At 41.8% G+C, this 20,033-nt stretch overlaps 1 protein-coding gene and 1 long non-coding RNA gene across 2 annotated transcripts in view; one reads left to right on the top strand and one right to left on the bottom strand.

Annotated features, from left to right (window-relative positions):
• LOC139107807 (uncharacterized) overlaps positions 1–1,048 on the bottom strand; it is a 199,270-nt gene extending 198,222 nt beyond the window's left edge. Inside the window, exon 1 of the long non-coding RNA XR_011546568.1 lies at positions 569–1,048. This is a non-coding gene — a long non-coding RNA (uncharacterized lncRNA). The remainder of the gene's footprint in view (positions 1–568) is intronic.
• LOC139107792 (dipeptidase 1) overlaps positions 1–15,812 on the top strand; it is a 73,150-nt gene extending 57,338 nt beyond the window's left edge. Inside the window, exons 10-11 of the mRNA XM_070665638.1 lie at positions 6,880–7,015; positions 12,861–15,812. Coding sequence (XP_070521739.1) covers positions 6,880–7,015; positions 12,861–12,977 — 253 coding nt within the window. The 3' untranslated portion in view covers positions 12,978–15,812. The remainder of the gene's footprint in view (positions 1–6,879; positions 7,016–12,860) is intronic.
• Positions 15,813–20,033: the final 4,221 nt, after the last annotated feature.

Here is a 20,033-nt window from a genome sequence, read left to right as displayed (position 1 = left end):
TTTCACCTGCAATCATAGCGAATTAAAATTGACGACGCGAACACATTGTATCACACAATGCGTGTTTCGTGTATTTCGTTGCGTTAATTTACGTAACTACCGTCTTCTAGTTCTTAAGCGCGTTAGCTTTTTCACTAAGTCTGAATGCGAGGTTTCAAGAGGAAAGACACAAATGACAAGGATGCACTTTAGTGGTGTTATACGAATGAGGCTCGAAAGAGATGTCGCAAAGGAATGGAAACAATGCTCGTTTCCCCCAAACCCCAGTTTCTAACTTCTCGCGTTGTGAAAGAAAGGTGTTTTAATATCTGCCACGGATGCGCATTCGGGGTTAAAGTCACGTCACTCGTGTCAGAAAAAAACCTTGAATAGTTGCTAAACCTCTGACATATTTGCGCTTGGTTAGAGAATGCCTCGTAAAACACGTCGCGGAAACTCGAAAAGAGAAAAAAAAGAACAGTGCTAATCTGTTATTTACTTTTACTAGAAAAAACCATGCGCGGGCTACGCACTCGCAATTTTTCAAAAGCCCTAATTACAAAGTAAAAAGAAAAATCATTCTACTCACCAATCTGCATGAGCATCAGCGGAGGTGTAGATATCTGCCGGTGACTGTAACATAAAGTGGAAAACATTAATGTAGACATGCGATATTTATTAATAAAATTAATAAAAAAAAAGGTAAGCTCTTTTTCAATAAAGATTTTATTTAATAAATTGATGCTTACCTAAAGTTGCTCCGCCGGCGCAAGATGCCCCCCGGGCCTGCTCCTCCTCTCAGATGGATGGGACGTGTCGAGTCTTCCTTCCGCGCACAAGTCACCTGCAACAAAAGTCCGGATAATGAATATTACACGAGTCTGTATAACACTTCGCCTCAGAGAATCATGATCGTATATGTAAGAATATAACTTACTTATACACAGATCGGCTGCTGCGTATGCACGTAGCGCGGCACGTGTGTCTCTTTCGACCGCTGGTGAAGGACAGAGAGAGAGGGAGAAGCGGCGTACGTGCCGGCGCGCGCGCGGCACGTACGCCGCTCACCCTACCTTTCCCCCCACGGCTACCAGTCCCGCCGCTCACCCTACCTTTCCCCCCACGGCTACCAGTCCCGCCGCTCACCCTTACCTCTCCCCCCCACGGCTACCAGTCCGTTTCTCTCTCTCTTTTTCTCACCTCTATACAATTCATACTGCACGCGTCTCACCAATTATTTACAGATAGGACATACTATTTATTCATTAATTTCTTTTCTTAAACTCTTTCACAATGAGTATATATTGCAGCTCGATAATATTGATGTCGATATCTAATAATATGTCCTTTCGTACTATCATGCGAAAAGTAATTGATCAAAATTTTTAGCAAGACGAGTACTTTTATTCGCGGCGAATCCGCCACAAATAAATTCGATAACGTGCTTTCATTGCTGATAAAAACCGTTCTTTCGCAAGTATATTTAATTTGGGAGATAAAACTATGTTATTTCCGTGTCAGAAGAATCACGTACGTCGAATCGTACGGTGAAGCGTTTCAGCTGACATTCGTGGTTGAAATTTCAACGTACTAATCGCAACAACCTATGAACATTATTCTGGTAAGTTAGTTTACCGTCAGAACGTAACACTTGTATAACTATTAATGTTAAAACAATTGTTTTACGCGATTGCAATGGCATTAAAAAATTTAAATATATTATTTTAATTTCCCCAAGTGGAAATTTTTTGAAATCTTTGACGCACATATAAAAACAAATTTAATTTTACCGAAAAGTAGAGTCAATTAACTATATAATAAACGAGTGGTCGTAGCAACTGATAAGTAGCAATAAACAATTCGAATATAGGAGCCACGTTCGTCCATGGCAAATTTGCACATCAGCTATTTGCCAAATTAATCAGCAATTTGGCCCGCGAAAAGGAAATTACGCGGCCCTCGAAATTCATGCAGAAACCGCGCCGGCAACTGCATTAGAAGCAGTCAGTGCTGAATCCACGACAGAAACGCCGCGTTCTTAATTGCACGTTAAATTAACTCACTGGTTGACAGCGCGTGGTTAAAATTTCAACGAGCTAATCGGGGGAACCGTTCCGCAGGGAAAGCCTCGATTCGCGCGTAGCACCGGCTAGTGGCTCATTGCCTCCACGTAGGAAATTGGTCCGAAATACATGAAAGCCGAAAGCACGGCGCCTATTTATTCTTCGGCGATCAATGCGTTTATTGCTACGCTCGTTGCATTTCCACTTCGTCAGCCGTTTCAGCTAGCCCCGTGAGTTTTACCATGTCCACGCTTCGACACGGCTACAAATAACTCCATTGAAATAAATAACGACATAACGTATAATACCGTAAACAAGCTCACGCCGCGTCGCCCGATAATAGAATCGGCTATAATTTTTAGCAATTTCAATGCGTAAATTCTAAAAGCGATATCGATTTTTGCGTGCCCATAAACTTCATACCACGGCCACAAATTTTATTTAACTGAACGAAACAAGGAACTTCCTTCGGCTATATTATTAATAATGCGCGTGAAATATTCAGCAAGAAATCGTATATTGCAAAAGTTCTAAACGTTCCAGCCAAAGTGCAGTAATATATCTTCCATTTAATATCTAGAAAAAATACCGGCGTAGTGGGAGAGTGGGTACTATCGTTCTCGCCTGAGTGAGCTGTTAAAATTTTAGCCGGTTAATCGCAGAAAGTATTCGTCTCATCGGCTGTACAAACCGGCCGCTCTCACGTGGAAGCGAAAAGTGACGGGAATATTCCGTGCGAGATGGGTCGGAAAAAGCGTTGGAGGATATGTTTAATTATTTCTGAAGGTGGAAAGAGGGAGAGTGGGTCTGGCGCGGAAATAGACGACGAGATGCGCAGGAAGCGCATGGGCGGGCAGGTTAAAACTGGCAGGACGTGGCTGCTGATAGTCCTGGTGGCCAATAAGCCTTTTACGGTGAATTAAAATTTATATCAGCGCCTTCATCGACGATGTATAAAGAGAAGCCACTTATGAACGAGCGAGTTTAGTCACCGTTTTAAACAAATCGTTAAAAATAAAAATAATATGTCAAATCTAAAGTTTTATCTAAAAAGAAATTTGTGCAGAAAATAATTGTTCATCCGTTTCATTCTTATCGGTTGAATTTTAATTCGATATTTAATCGGCATTAAAATTAATAATGCATAGAAGCACTCGCGGTTAAAGAATAATTAACATGAAAGTGCGCGGGAGAATTGCAGATAAAATTGTGCGGCATCTTATAGAAACTTGATAGCGAGAGGTAAATGTTACGCTCAAAGTCTTATCGTCGCTTAGCATCCGAGTCACGATCGCGAAAAAGGACGAAGCGATCGTCGATGGACACTTCCTGCCTCGGTTTTCCCCAGAGAGCCGAGATCCGCGTGTCGTTCTTTTCGCGGAACGATCCACCAGGCTTCGTGCTTTTCATCCCCGTCCATAAATCACTGTCACTAGGGTTGAGCGAAACGTATTTTCCCGCGGAAACGGCATTTTTGAATTCGATTCGGTCGCACGGACGGGCAAATAGACGAGGTACGAGCAAGACGGGCAAAAAGTAAACCCCGCGACCGAGAAATGCGAATCGATGTCCACTAGCCGCGTTGTTCGATATCGGACGTTTACGTGCCGCCCGCCATGTATTTACTAGAATTTTAGTCCGCATAAATTCGCCGCCAGGTATCTTCGCGCGCGAGAGAAAAGCGGTTGCGTGCTCCCATGGTTCCGAACGACAAAGAGACAGGGCAGGATTGGAAATTTCGCGAATTGGAACAACGTTCGTGAGCGTGGTCAGCCAACAGCTCTCTACAACGGCACTCTGGGTCCTCGGACCGTCACGTTTCGACGAGCTACATCCACGACGAGCAGCCCGCGACAGGTCAATATTTTCATCAGTGCACAGTCGCCCGGAGCACTATTTATTTGTAACTGCCGTTACATAACAATTGTTACGTACACCGACGTCTCTGCGCACCGTGTATATGTGATTAATTAATAGCTGTAATTTTTTTTTTAATAATTATTTTTCTTTTATTAATTTAATAGAAGGTTTATGAAACCGATATAACGTATAAAAAGTCCCGTTGGGGCGCGGCGTTATAAAAATATCACGCGATCTAATTACATTAAACACAGCGCGCCTCGGGGATCCGGTTTCTATTTGTTTTTCTGATCATGAACGAAAGAAATCAAATGCCGAACAAAGTTTTGCACTTCTATAACAACTTTTACATAAAACGTTTTTTTTATCTATACTCCGCGGAGCTCTAGGGAATCTGCAAACGAACTTTATTAACTGCGCAAAAAGTACTGTTTAAACTAAGTTCATAAATTTCGAAAATGTACTGTGAACTAAATACACTCGTGGATTTTTCAAAAGTTGGCTTCTCGACTCGAGGGAACTTATGCTTCAAAAAATCGGATGATCGCTAATTCAGATAAATACTACAGCAGCTGCGTTTCGATAAACCCGAAAAAACTTTCCCTGGACGAAGATCTGTCCCTGGACAAAATCGTGTATAATTATCGGCGATCGCAAGCGTATTGTTCTCGGATATCGCGCGATCATCTCGCGTTTACAGTCGGGACGTGGTGATGGACATACTCGATTTGGAAATTTCCGAAATTGGAATAACGGCTCTCTGGATGCGGTCGGCCGATGCGTACAATATACAGTTGCATAACTGCCAGTTTCAGCCGGGACACGACGCGCCATGAATAAGTCTCTAACCGCTCTTGTTGGCCCGACATTGTCAGCCGAGCAGCTTTCGACAGCTCATCCCCCTGCTTTTCCGAGCCTCGCGCTGTTGTTGGGTCTTCTACGAGCTCTCGTTATGACGCTCGTAATGAGAACGTCGAAATTCAGTCGAATCCCTTTTACAGGCCCGTCGTCCGCCCGCCCTCAGTAACGTGATTCAATGTATCTTCACGAGAGAGATATCGACTGCGCTCGTTCGCATAACGATCCCAGAGATAAATTAATGAAACTGTTGGCGAACACGAAAGACGACAGTCGGCGCTTCCCGAACGTGACTACTTCAGTAAATACACAAGACGAGCGATAATCTCTTGAATCGCTAAACGGAGATGCGATCTCGTCTTTGTTAAAAAATGAAATTTAAATTTGTGATCCCTACTGCAATTCCGACAATTTGTAAAGTAATCCTGACGATTCTCGGCGCAATAGCAGAAAAACGTAAGCTTCTAACTTCGAGATGATTATTATTCGTTGTTAAAATAAAAACTTTTAATGACTTTCCTTTCTGTGATTAAAAAAAAAGAAAAAAAATTTCTACAGAGTTTATTACTCTCGAGCTGACTGAATTTTGGTTTCGTAGCACATTTTCACCCTCGGCTTACAAGCGAGGATCGCATAAGGTAGGAAAGCGGAGTCGCTTTACCAGCGTACCTCTCACAGCAGTAAAGTAAGTTGGCCGCAGTCACCCGGCGTACTGGTAATTAAAGTAATGAAGGATAAACCGCCCGAAGTAACCCGTGTAATTTATCCGTGACTGCTTCCTGACTAGCTCATTATTGTACTTTGACCTTCCTCCGTGCGAATTTGCTCCTAGCTTTCTGCCTGACACGCGGGTACGCACGTCTAATTTTTATAGTCGCGATAGTCTGCAAATAATTGTTTTAGACAAAGCGGTCTCGCGGGGAAGAGTGAGAGCGTAACGCAACGGTTGAAAGCGGAGATAATTCTCATATCGAGAAACGCGGAGAGACCGGGGCAGCGTTTCGCAAAATAATTCAAACTAAACATTTGTTCGCGAGAGAAACGTGCCCGAGATAATATGGGCAAGAATTTGAATAAATAATATTTAATCAATAATAAACATGACCGGTTTGGTTTAGCACGTTAGCGTTTCCACCGTAGTTTTTTATGAAAGAGCTCAGCGGATATCCTCTCTGTTATCTCGATAAAGAAGCGCCGTCTTCAAAAAGCTACATCATTAATCTCGCGCACGCACGTATTAATTAACTTTTTTCAATTTGCGCTGCTCGCACGCATGCATAATGGACGAAAGCTTTTTAGAATGCGATCTCGTCAAGGTCGTATCTATACACACTGAATTATTCAAGCGGACGAAAATATAATCCTGCGAGCTGCGGTGCAATAGATAAAAGAATCGCAACCGTAAAATTACTGCGGTAATACGGGGACACGTGAAGTTCTGCAGGCGGGCCCATAAAAGTTTCAAGCAGTTTTCTAATTTAAACTCCCGATGCTTTCTGCTTCATTAAAGCTCTATCTTATCGAGCGGAAATATTCATGTAAATTGTGGCATTGGTGAGCACCGTACGTTCACAAGCTGGCGCTCCACGGGACGGACATTATTTCCATATCGACTTTTATGGCGACGAAAATTTATCGCGGCGCGCGAGCGCGGTGTTTTAAAACAATATTTTCAGAGATGGAGGGAGACAAAATCATTTTTGTCCCTAGCTCTATCGGCTCCGAATCGCTTTGCTGACAAGTTTTCAGCTGTCATTTCATCGTCGCGACAAAATTTTTTCAATCTCTTTCAGACAAAAAATAATTGTTTTATAATTTGTCTAAAAAAAAAAGTCTCATATATGTTCAATGTTAAAAAATAGTAGATATTTAAACTTAGCATAAATCGATAAAATTATAATTATAAAAGTATTATCTAATAATTACATGTCCAAATATCTTTAATCTTTCATATTCTGAGCTTTTCAAATTTTCACTTTCTAATCAATTTTCAATTTTCTTGAAAAAAAAAAGAAAAAAAGGTGCAGCGCGTTCACGATGACATCTCTATTCTAATCAATCACCTCGCGATCTCATCTGCGAGTCTCAATAAAATCTCATCATAAATTCTTTGCCTCAGGACACCAACGGGTCTGGAGGACGTCAGCAAGTACCCGGAGCTCTTCGCGGAATTGCTAGCGCGTGGATGGTCGGAGAAAGACATCCAGAAGTTGGCTGGTCTGAATCTTATACGGGTGTTCAAGGCGGTGGAACAGGTAAATTATTCTTTAGTCGAAGAGGAAAAAAGACGAGGGGATCATCTCTTTTCACGTTCAACTTCTCGCATCGGTTGATGAAAAGAGCAGACGCGTGTCGAAAGTGGAAAAGTCGCATCGATAAAAGAAGTAGAGAAGGGAGAGAAAAAAAAAAAAAAAAAAAAAGGGAGAAAAGAGAGAGAAGGAGAGAACGGAGAGCTCGTTTCTGCCACGAAATAACCGATGGCCTGGTTCGGGTTAGCCGAGTCGACCAATATCGGATTTAATAAAGCACACAAATCATGCATCCGGCCTGTGCGCTGCATCGTCGGACGAGAGAGAGAAGCTCGCTCGGGCGGACCGTGATTTTTGCTCCCTTGGAGTGCTGCCAGTCGTAGAACCAGCTGGCACCATCCACTAACCTATCCAGCGGAGATCCCTTCTCTCTTTCTTTCTCTCTATCTTACTCGCGCTCATGGCGTACACCCACAGCTATATATGACGTGTGTATTAAACGACCCTGAAGTATCGTTCAGCATCACTCAACACTGACATTTCGTAATATAAGTACACTCGGCGAGAGATAAGCTCGGACGTTCGCGGGAGAGTCGTTGCACCTGGAACCCTCTTTTACTCGTCAACGTTAATTAAAACTCAACGCTCGAAGCACACGTTACGTACGAGCTCGCGAGAGTCGCGATTGTTCTCCGCTCAATAGAAAAGGAAAAAGTAATTAGCAACAACTTTTCGCCGTCTAATTTTCTATCGAAATAATGAGAATATAGAAACGTGGAACTTTGCCGAGGATTAATATCAAGCGGGGCCGGCAGATTAAAAACTATCAAATCTTCCTCGCTCGTTCATTCGCCCGCGTGATTATAATATCGCATCGATGTTTGTTAGTGAAAAGGATATCATTAAAAATTCAACTCGTTATTCTCCAACGCTCAACTGAAGTTGAATTAGACTTCCCGTAATTTAATTCGGTTCCTACACTTCGGCCAATCGATTAATGTCTCGTATATTTCAATGTTGAACGCCCAGTTTCGCGAAGTGCAGTCGAATGCAGATCGTCCTACTAGAATTCCGGCGCGCCTGAAAATGTTTCAGTCCTGATATTACCCGGTGGTACACGCCCCAACAGGAATGATGTGAGAAATTATGTGTGCCGGATGTTCCGGATGTTTGAGGACGCTCAGGATGGCCGTTGTTGAAATTACTGTGATAATTTAATTGCGGCGCGGTCTGGTCAATGGAACCGCGTTATTCGTCCGTACCAGGAGTCGTTTATTATATTTAGAGAAGAATGTGTGTTATACATATACTTGCGTATATACACATTTATTTCAATTGTAATAAACGCGCCGCGGTGAATTACGCGTAAAAGCGTAAATTTTGTATTCGCGCTGCAATTCTCGGGCGTCGGTTTCCGTAAGAACAAAGAGACAGTCGGATCGCCGACTAACGAATAGTCGGGGGCAGTAAAATTATCCTCTGAATTTCTTCGATGATTTATCGTCGTGTCGCGAAAAAGTGCGTCAGCCCGCGAAAAAAAAGGCTCGGGCGGCTTTGAGAAAAGCTGCGGGGACGTTAACCTACGCGGCACAATGGAACCCTAATGGACGTCGTATTGCACGTAAACGCGACCTCCCCGCGTTTTAAATTATTCTAATCTAACTCAGGCGAATGCAATTTTCCGGATCCGACCACGGAGAATATTATTTGATTATTGGAATACGAAAATATAGCTTCCTTCGCCGGGGAGTAATTAGTGGCGCGAGTCGCGTGGTATTTTCGCGCTTGTAAATTCAGCTTCCACCGCGGTGGGAAAACTGCAGCTTGCCGTTAATTCCCGATGCGCAAATTCGCCGAGGCACGGTATCTTCTTACCGGGGACGTGCACGCACATTTGCGCTCCTCGCTTTTCTCATCGCAACGGGGTCGACGAGATTGGGCGAAGGGCAAATCCTTTGAGCAATTTCAACCCACCTCACCCCGCCGTTTTCCCCTCCTTCCGCCGTTGGCGGTGGACCGGGTTACACGGCAGGCGAGAAACGTCGTAATTGCTGAAATAATGGTCGTGCCTACGGCACGGCGCGGCGAACAAAACGGTGGCGATTACGTTACCTTGAAATTCAATTCCGCTATTGTTCCTCGCACGAGAGGGACGGAATCTGAAGGAACTTTGATACTGTTTCGTAAGACCGCGACTCCGCCGACAAACGCTCGCCGTAAGGAGTCGCCCGGAAACAGTCGTGCAAATTCCTGAGGCGTAATGCAATCAGTGTCGTGCACACTTACATTATGTAAATCACCGCGCCACTTCGAAACACGCTAATGTCGGGCTTTTCATTCACTTCTCCCTTTGTTCTTTAAGATAAATTGTAATAACATGTGATCTGCGTACTTTTCCCTTTGAGAGAGATTTATTTCAAAAATATTACGAAAGAAAAATTTATATCGTACGTATGCTGTTTTCCTTTCTCTTTAAAAATATATGTACATTTGTATATAGCGGTAGTTTTGCCTCTGTTATCGTTGTTGTTATTTATAAAAGCAGAAACAGAAATCGAGAAAATAAGATATAATGGAAACATCAATTAAAATAACATAATGTTTTAATTATTTATATTAGTGAGAAGCTAATGCATATTTTTTAAATAATTAACTCAATTTCAGAAAGAAGCAACGATATATAACCTCTCAGAAATTGCGAGGATTATTTATGTCAGATGGATTCGCGGAAAGCGGAATTGAATTTCGGTATTTTTTTTTTTTTTAAGATGTTTCTTTACTTTATTAAATTCTTTGCATTAGGAAAACCACTGATGAGCAGTCATCAACGTGCTACACGCAATAATGCACTTAGCATCGCGAAAACCGTGCCATTATTAGCTCGCGGCGTATCGATGTTTACCACTGCGGAACTTTGCTGAAAACTCCGTTCTTATTTCATCCACATTTTATCTTGTCGAAACAATTTTACGTCTCGTAAATATCGGCCCGTGTAAAATGTCTTGGTAAGTATGATGCACTATATCATTCGCCGAAGTACACATATATTTTCAAGAAACACGAGACTTCAATCGAGCTTGCGCGATAATGTATTATACCTAATTGTTTGTGTCGCAAGATATTATTTTTTAAACAAGATATTATAATTTAGGCATACATTAAAATGTCATACAAAGCTCGAGAAAACATATTCAATCGCGACGATTTAAAAATAACTTTTATTCCTGACATTTAATTTTTAGGAGAGAGATTGAAAGCTTTCTATTCAATTTAATTCTAATAAAAATATGTGAACTCCGACAGGACGTCGACAAGTTTGTAGAGCTCTTCACATCCATTAATTAATATCTTAATCTCGTTCAACGTGTACTCCTACACGTAAAAATATTGTGAAGGGGGTATAAATCATGGTATCACATGTGTATCGCAAATTGAATTCTTCACGAGTGTTAAACTCAAGTATGAAAAATTTAAACATTAAAGTTAAACGTCAAATACTATTTTTCGCGATATTAAATACTAATTATTTTCAGAAAAAAAAAAGAAAAAAAAACTACAGTATTCAGCTTCGCGCAGTTCTCCCTTCAGTTAAACGAAATATGAACAGTAACGTGATAGTCTGCGCATTTGTGAGAAAAAGCCTTCAACACCCATTAACTTTTAATCTCTCAGTCAGTTTCCTTCGAGCGCGTCATATTTCGAAGAAAAAAAGATCGGTTTCAAAGCGGAATATGTGGCGCAGAGAAGACTATTACGTCTGCAAAACGGCCGGTATTGCCCGCGTTTATTCCGCAAGTGTCGTAACGTTACACGCCCAAGGCATAAAAGCGACAATAAAGGTGAATTTGATTAGACTGTCGACGTTCTCCTACATCGTTCTCTCATTTCCTTTTCTACGTTGTCTCGCAGCTGGAGATGCGCGCCGTCATCGGTCTCTGTACTCGTTTAATTGGAAATTCAGCGGGGTGGCAAAATGAAGCTTTACATATGCAGGATTTACGTCGTAAAGTGTTGAGCAAAAATGTGCATCTGACAAAACACGTAACATCCATTTTTCTTAAGCTAGACATTAAAGAGCGCCCATCACTTTTTTTGCTCTTCTACGTTCAAAAAAAAAAAATCAAAAAGGAAACTTTAAATCACTTGTTTTTAAATTAAGATAAAAGAAGAAAATTTTACGGCATCTTTTTTACTTAAAAAAAAGTTATTGTACAAGAAAATTCTCTTACTCTTTTTGACAATAATTATATGTATCGCTTTACCCTCATCGCACAATATTGGTTTTTCGCTGCGCGGCTAATGACCGAAAAATTGCAGTTGCGTTTACACGGCGTAAATATTTGTGATAGGATGCCGTCTTCCCGTGACGTTCGTTTAATTGAAAAACTGCGGCGCGGATTTCAGGCGAGAGTGAAATTTACGCCACGCCGTCCTAATATATATTCCGCCGGGATCGAGCCCGAATGGAGAACGTCGTTTTCTTACTTTATGAAAGTGAAATAAATTTTACAAAGCGCGGAAAAAACGTGGCCGGCATTTCCAAGTCAATAAAAGCTTTTTACATCCCGGCGCTGTATCGATAAATTATTCCCGTACAAATCAGGAAGACCTCTCTTCCTCTCCGTGCCATAAAAAAAATTTTACTCCGAAGCACCAGAAGCATCTCAAACCTAATGACACTTTTTATATCTTTTCCCTATATGAAACATCCATTTTGCTCTATTTTTTTTTTTCTTTTTTTTTATTAGACATCGTAAATGCAACGCATCCTTGATCTATTTAATTAATAAATACAAAAGTATTATTAATCGGAGTGTAACGTAATTCAGTGTTAATTTGAGAAGTAATGCATGTGAAAAATATCATTAGTAAATAACGAAATATCGTTCAACGCGTGAGATTTCCTTTTTGATTCTTTCATCGATCTTATTTTGTTTGTGACAGCCGTAAATTGTTGTCGATGTAACGGAATACAAATGCGTTAATCTCTCCTCGAGATAGCGACCTTCGATTCACCACGTGTGTACTGGCGATTTTTCGTCATCACGAGAGAGCGGCGGCGTGTCGCGAGCATCGCTGACGCGTTCGTCAGCCGTCGAAAGCTTCGTTTTCGAGCAAAGCTCGCGGGAGGTTAATGGGCTTCACCGAAAATTGATGGGCGCCGTGCATGCCACCGTGTGAAATATATACGTACACCGCGTCAATCTTTTTTCCCTGCGCGCGCGCTGGTCTTTGCCTTTCATAGATGCTCGTTCCGGGAGGCGCGTTCGGTTCAATCTTTTTATTTTACCACCTACAACGGCAATCGCCGGGCGCGATTTTTCCTGAGAACGCTCGCGAGGCGCGCGGTCTTCCATCTTCGCCGCGTTCCCCCGCCGGGCGCGGGGGTTTCAGAAACTCGACGCGGCGTCAAAATTCATCGTGCTTTTTTCACGAGGCCACCGGTATGCACGGAAAGAAAAATGAGAGAACCGGTCTTTCAAGCGCCGCGACAAGCACGCTTCGTAAACGTATCGATCCGCGCGCTGATACGGGTAATTTAATCTCCTTACGGGCGACTAAACCGCTTCGAAGACCTTTGTATTTTCGAATCCGGTGTTGCTAGTCGCGGATCGCTCGTTTAGCTTACGATTCGTGGACGTATAGGCACGCGGATTACAATGAGTGATCGACGGCTATAGACTATGATTGGTAGCATTGTTCCACGAGGACATCGGACACTTCGACGCAGGTTGGCGACGTATGGTAACGGCGTATCAAAGGGCTAAAACGTTATAAATCAACGTAAGCCACGATTTAGCAGTCAATAAATCACATTTACTACATCGTAGCGTTCTCTATGTGTGTGCAGATTCGCGACAACCTGGCCGCCGAAGGTATGGAGCCGCTGGAGGAGGAGATCCCACAAGAGGATATAATCGGTCGCTATTACTGCCGTTATAACATAAAGCGTCTGATGGCGCCTTAAGCTGTCGGAATCCTCTCGGCAACCGCCGCGAAACGTAACTCGCAAACGGTCAAATGATCGAAACGGAAATAGAGAGATAAGCGCAGAGAGAGAGAGAGAGAGAGAGAGAAAGAAACGAAGAGAGGGAGAGAGAGAGAGAGAAATAGAAAGTCAGAGAGAAACCGAAGGCAAAAGTTCACTGTCCCAGTGGGAGTAAAACTCACCCTTTACAATTCTACCCCTAAGTTCGTGACCCCTCGCGTCTCCTAAAGTCTACACGGTGCCCGCTGCACATACAGATATGCACACGTTCTCTGTCTTTCTCTCTCTCTCTCTCTGTCTTATCTTCTTCGATCCTTCTCGACGTTACCCACGATTCTCATCTTTGTACGTAAGTAGGTAGATAAACTCGATTTTTCCGCCAAGGATCCTAAACCCATGAGAAGCGAGTGTTCGCGAAGGATAGCGAGACGGTCAGTACCGCGACTGAAAGCACGACGATGATAAATAAAAGTTGCAAGATCGTTCGGGCACGTTGCTGAATTATTTCTAGAAATATAAGTTAATATCCACGCTTTGATTTAGCTATTCCGTCGTTCGATCTGCTTTAAAATTTCCCGTATAATTATCCGTTATATGTATCATGCGCATATTGTATATTATACATCTCTTGTTACACATTATAATTATCGTTGATATTTAAACGCAACATTTCTCATTAATAAATATTTCAGCAACGCCAGCTCAACATCGTTCGAAGGAAAAAAGTGCAACACGATCGATCGATCGTACCTAATTACTTCTACATGGAGGTCTCAGGAATGCCGTTTAAAAATATTATCTTTAATTTAATCTGTTTGCGTCACATTTTAAAAAGATTATCTCCACATTTATTAACTATGTTCCGATCAAATCGATAATGAGTAATAATAATGGTGCACCGTGTATTAATGAAGCGATGGCCCATTAATTTGAAACTACCACGAATAGTGCTATTGTACTGCTATTGATTACTTGTGCCATTGTACAATTTAATTACTTACCCTAGAAGCAAAATCAAATGTATGCTGTATGATGAAATGCATGCAGAATTACGCTAAGTGCGCTCGATAACACCAACGTGTAAGCTTTATGTAGTAACTGAAATTAGTGTTCTTGCTCATCGTAACTCATTCACTCATATGAATTATTTAATTTATCGCCTATATTTATTACCCGCACTTGAAAATGCAACGTTCCGTACGGGCGGAATTCAACTTCGGGCAAATTTTAAATAAACGAAGAGCACGATTCTGCAACACGATTTTGCAACACGATCAAAAATCATTAAAATACATCCGACATCAATTGCGGTACTGATGCGATAGTCAAACGAGAAAGCGTGCCTCGCGTGTTTCGTTGGTAAAAGGGCCAATTGGCTGTTAGTCAAGCTGTTAACGTGGCTGAGAAACGACTAAAAGCGAAGGACGAAATATGTGAAATCAGCACGGCAACGAGGCGAACACATGCACCTTATCACTGCGATACGAAGACCAACGCGTTTGTATAAACGTTTAACAATTTAGCCACGGGCATACTCGATGTTAAAAATTTGTACTCAGCGATTTCCTCGTCGAAGCCGGAACCAAAAACTGTCCTAGTCAATAATTATGCTATGTATACATCACGATCGATTACTTACGACAAAGCTGTCGATTATTCGAATTACGAATGGACGATCGGAAATGTGAAATTGTGAGCGAGCGAGAAAAGACAAAGTGATGCGTGCGTGAGTGTATTGTCAGTGCGTGTGTGAACTTGTACATAAGGTACCTGAAGTCGAAAAACATATTATTCCTCCAGCACGTCAAGCCGACCATGTTGGATCGGAGAACCAGGTCACCGAGTGTCCTCGATCCTTTTTAATCTAGACGCAAAGCGCACACAAAGTCGTTGTCGATGGGTAGCTAAAAATTTACGTGTCTCGGTATAACTCTCTCGCGATAAACTTTTTTTCTTTTTTTTTCTTTCTTTTTTAACCCGACTTCTCGCCGACCGCGATTCCAGATGGTAGGCTTGACCAATCGTGATCATCGGGGAGCTACGAATGAGGCTAATTCGCGAAGCAACTCTCTGGCGACGTTGACCAAGTCAGCGGGTACGTTGCTCGATAAATTGTAAGCCTTTCCTACGATTTTGCACGATCGAAGTTTACGTCGGCGCGTTATGTCGCAAACCGAACGACGAATTTTTTTAATTCTATACCATAATTAAACCGCACCGTCGTATGGAATTCCAACGAGTCGTAAGATATTTTTATCTCGCGCGGCTCTGCTCTCGCATAAACTCTGTTTTGCACCAAAATTTCATCATAGCGGAGAGCTCGGTGATTACACCGGAGCTACGAATGAACGCATCGATTTCCCTTGTGCCATGACGATATGGTCGTTAATTCTCCATTGCGTGGCAAATTCTATTTCAACGCGAATCGTTAAAAAAAAAAAAAGTAAAAAAAATAGAGAAAGGGGAAAAAACGTGTCGGAAACATATTTGCAAGTTACATTTTTACCCGAAATAAAGAACTGAAATTTAATTACATTTTTACTAGGCAATATTACGCTTTACGAAAGTCATGTAAAAAAAAAAAGAAAAAAAATTCTTTTATTTCATTTACTTTATTGTTAAATGTAACACAATATGATTGAGAGTTAATCGAATCGATCTTATGTGCAGAACCTCGTACGGCCGATTTAAACGATCATACGAACGGAACGAGATTGATAAAACGCGAGTCTCGTAACTAATATCCTATAAGATTTCGAAAGTTACTGGTATCTAAAATAAATCCACGGCAAATCGGATGCCGTCGTTGCAAAAGCGAGCGAATTCTCATTTATTTCGGCCCTATCCCCACATCTCGGTAAGTAACACTAATACTAATTATGATACTCTTAGGAAGTAAAAAAAAAAAAAATCAATGATCGCCGAACGATTTCATATGTGAATGCGCGATCGTCGAGCGAAAACGACGAGAAGATCAAAAAAAGAACCGTCTCGTGACCATAAGTGAGCGGCTTTTCGAGAATAATTAATTTCTCGGCCATTCCCGGAACCCTAACGAGCTCGTTAAAAAGTTTCGACACGTTTAGTCCCGGATTCGGCCATGGAAAAACCATTTAAGCTTCTTTCCGCCGTCGAATTGCGGAGCTGAATGGACGACCGGTTTCTTCGCGCACCTCCCACGCGGCCACGTCTCGGCGGCAGCTACTTTTTCTCCCGTTTTCCAATGTCTACCTCGTGCCGTTACGACCCACCCCCTTTGCACCCTACCTCAACTCCTCGTCACTCGCTTTCTTCGTCGTTCACCTCGCAGCCGTTCCCATCACCCTCGGCAGCAGTTTTCCGCTTTTTCCTGCCATCGTTTGGCTGACATTCCGCCGCAGAGACACGGAGACGACATGAACGGGGGCAGAGAGAAAAATAAAAAGAACGAGGGGAAACTAGCTGTGAGCAAAGGAGCGGAAGGTGACGGGAACGAGGATGCCACCGCCGAGAGGGTCTCCGAAGGTGGCGGCTAAACCCCCGAGAGGCCCACTCTTTGTTTCGCCTTCCGGCGAGATATCGTCTAAGTTTACCGGGGAAACTCGAACTATAAATTTTATCCTTTAATACGAAGGGCCCGGTATAATATGAAACCGTCGAGTTATACCTTGCGGCCGTTTTAAGAAACGCCTGACGGCGTTACTCACTCGCGACCTGCTCGCGTTTCTCGGACGGAATTTGTTAGATTTGCAAAAAGTTCGCGAACGATATTCCTGAGTGCTTCGCAAAGTGAGCGCGAGACGCGGAGTAAAAAGAGGTCTTGAAGTTAAGAAAATTCTCTAGCCGCATCTCCCATGTACAGAGAAAGAGAGAGAGGGTGAAGACCGAAACGATGGAAAGGAAAAGAAAACACGCGATATATTATTTTACTTGCACGCTCGCGCTATTACTCTGAACAGAAATAACCCTCCGGTGGCACACTCGCTTTAAAGATTCGTTCCATATGCAATATAATGAATAGGTTACGAGTATTTTTTTCCTTCTAACAAAAAAAAAGATCGTACTAAAAGATTATTTTTAGTACAATTCAGATTTAATCTTGCTTCTTAGAATAAAGTACCTCGAAGTATTTTTTTGTCAAAAACTTTAAAAATATACGTTTCGCGAGTACGATTCTGATTTGTTAAGAATGCAAACTTGTCGATGGAATTATTATGCAGATGCGATTCGTTACACAGTAGTTTCACTGGTTAACCAACGTGCTCTGTTTCAAACAGTTAAGCGCACGGAAAGCGCCTAAGGTGAACTAAGATCAGCTAGTCTCTCTTCTTAGGTGGATCAAGTATATCTCTCGGAAATTTCGGACTTGGAGCGATACAAATATGAATCTCTACAGTGCCTCGAGGTGGCATCGCGAGATACTGGCGTACCAGTTCACTCTGCGGAGCGCGCCGATGGAATTAATACCGCATTTGTACGGAATTTCCCCAACACTGGCTCGGAATTCGGCTTATACGATCAAGAATCGTACCCCCGTCGCGGTGAAAGGTTTACGATTCGGTCAATCGTAAACCTTGATTGCTTGGTCCTGCCAAGAACCTTCGTCCCGCAGTGTACATAACCGTCGCCGGTTATCGCGAAGCAATATGATACGGAGACCGCCCTGTCGTCGTAAGTTTATTTCATCGTGAATATTATATCCTAACGTGATCGGTAGCAATGTTCTCGATTTTATCCCGTTCGGCCTAACGTTATTCATAATTTTCTTATAAAAGAAAAACGCATACCATCCATCAAGAACTAAAAATGAAAGATATAGATTGATGTATAATTCTATTCTGCTCATGCTGTCTAGAGACATTTGCTGAGGTAATATATCTCGATTAAATCGTAAAGAAAGGAAGAAACGCCAGTATTTCAAGCATTACGAAACAAAATTTAAAAATAGCCGAAGGTAATTTGGTTCCCATGCATAACAATTTTTAAATATTAAATAAGTGTAATCGAGTTAAAACTTTCGTGCATTAAAAATCGAATCAAAATTTAAGAGAAAATAAACTCGACGAGTTTTACTGCATATAGCACGTTTAAGTATGCAACACGATCTATTATTCAAACGACGAGATATCATACATTATCGTATTCGTATACATCACTTCTTTATTTCCTCGATAACTTTGAAAGAAAAGTCCGTCCTCATAATGCTTCATACATAAGAGATACCGGAAGCTCTTTCAAAAGCCTATACTATAATTTCATAAATAATTTATGCCGTGCATTTCATAAATAATCGCGAACGTATTCCCGTCGCAAGCATTTGTACTCGATATTTGTACTCTTTGAGCAATAAGTAACAAAACACATCATAGAAAACGCTTTTAATAGATCGGCGAAAACACCGGGCGCAAATAATCTCGTTTATTCACCGGTAAAAAAAAAAAAAGAAAAAAAAAGCGTTTATCTTCGGTAACATTTGGAAAAAATAAATTCAGTCTGGAGATATATCTTCCGCGACACGATTGACACTTTGAAATATATGTGGGAAGCGTCAATTTTTCATAGTATACGAAGATAGATGCATGCAGAACACATCGCGACCCCTTCGATACGAGGAAATAGCCTACCTAAAATTTTTGGGATAAAAAATTTCTTACGGTAAGAGCGAGTGCTTCGATCGATACTTAGCGCTAATCTTGTCGCGTATAAATATACAATATTATAAGACGTGTTCGGTGCGTTAGACTTTTATGAAGAACGTGAGTCGTGAGTCAAACAATAAACGGAACGTGCTTCATAAACACCGTATCTGCTTTTTAGTATACGTGCGTCGTGAGTTGCTAAACCGCGAGATTACGAAACTTGTGTGAAACTTTAAATAAATTATAGTATATAATATGTCATGCGAGAGAGATCGAACTGAGAGGCTGTTGCCTTGAAAGCCACCGATCCGTGTTATTTAATTAAAATCCTACAATATATTAATACGTTATTTAATTTTTCAATATAAAATATTCTCACACAAAAAATTCGCATTTTGTATGTTACGTAATGTCTTAGTTAAAGAATTTTAAAAAATTAAAATAAAATTGTAAGAACTTATAGATTGGATGTCGTGATCTGCTTACGCGTAATGCTGTTTGGAATAACCGCAACGACGTGATAATACTCGCGCGTATCATCCCTTCGAAGGTACATTTCTTTAAGTAAGAAAGAAAAAAAAATAGAAAATACCAAGGTAAGAGAGATACGGAGATAGAGTTTCTTCTCGTTTCTCAGCTCACGTTCTCGGGCTTTGCGCGTCGCTCACCTTAGAAAATAGCTTCCGTTTACTTATTCTTCTCTTTTCCGCTTTATCGACTTTACGTCTACCGCGATCTCCTTAATAAGACAAACCTATCGATGGATTGATGAATTGACAAGATCATCGTTTCTAAATTTCAGAATTTATAACGAATTTAAAGTGCTTCTTCCAAATGTCGAAATAATTTATTATTTATCGCGAGTAAACTTTATATATCCTCTCGCAACTAGTGTATTCCATTTTCTAAATCAGTTAAAGAATGGAAACTAAAATCGTGAGTTGTCTAGAACATGTTGTAAGCGCAAAGTGCAACGAACCGTTTCGCGGCTCATTATTACGTTGGATCCACCGAGCGAGAGGAGGCACTAGCCAAAAACATTTTCGAGCTATCAGAATAAATTTTCGAGCGACGCTAGAATCCGGGGTTGAGGGAGCGAAGACCGCAAGTATTTCCTCGCTCCGTCGGATAACCATATTTTTTCTCCTTATTTCCGCGTCCCCAAACGCGGCCGCTATTTTTTTCACGCTGCAACGCCCCACTTCATGAACTCTGTCCCCGACACGTTCGCCCGTTCGTTTATCTGTCCGTTCGTCCAGCAAGAACATGCGTTTTCCGCGTTCCGCAACGAAATTGAATGTCCGCGGTTTATGACGCACGGAATTGCGTATCGTTAACTGCCGGCGCAAAAGATGGGCATATGTACACGGACGTGTTGCTGGTTTTTTACGGTCCACGCTAATGTCCCTCGCAGAAC

This window comes from Cardiocondyla obscurior, linkage group LG13 (genome assembly GCF_019399895.1).
Source record: "Cardiocondyla obscurior isolate alpha-2009 linkage group LG13, Cobs3.1, whole genome shotgun sequence".
NCBI classification, from domain to species: Eukaryota; Metazoa; Arthropoda; class Insecta; order Hymenoptera; family Formicidae; genus Cardiocondyla; species Cardiocondyla obscurior.
This window is presented reverse-complemented; position numbering and strand designations above follow the sequence as displayed.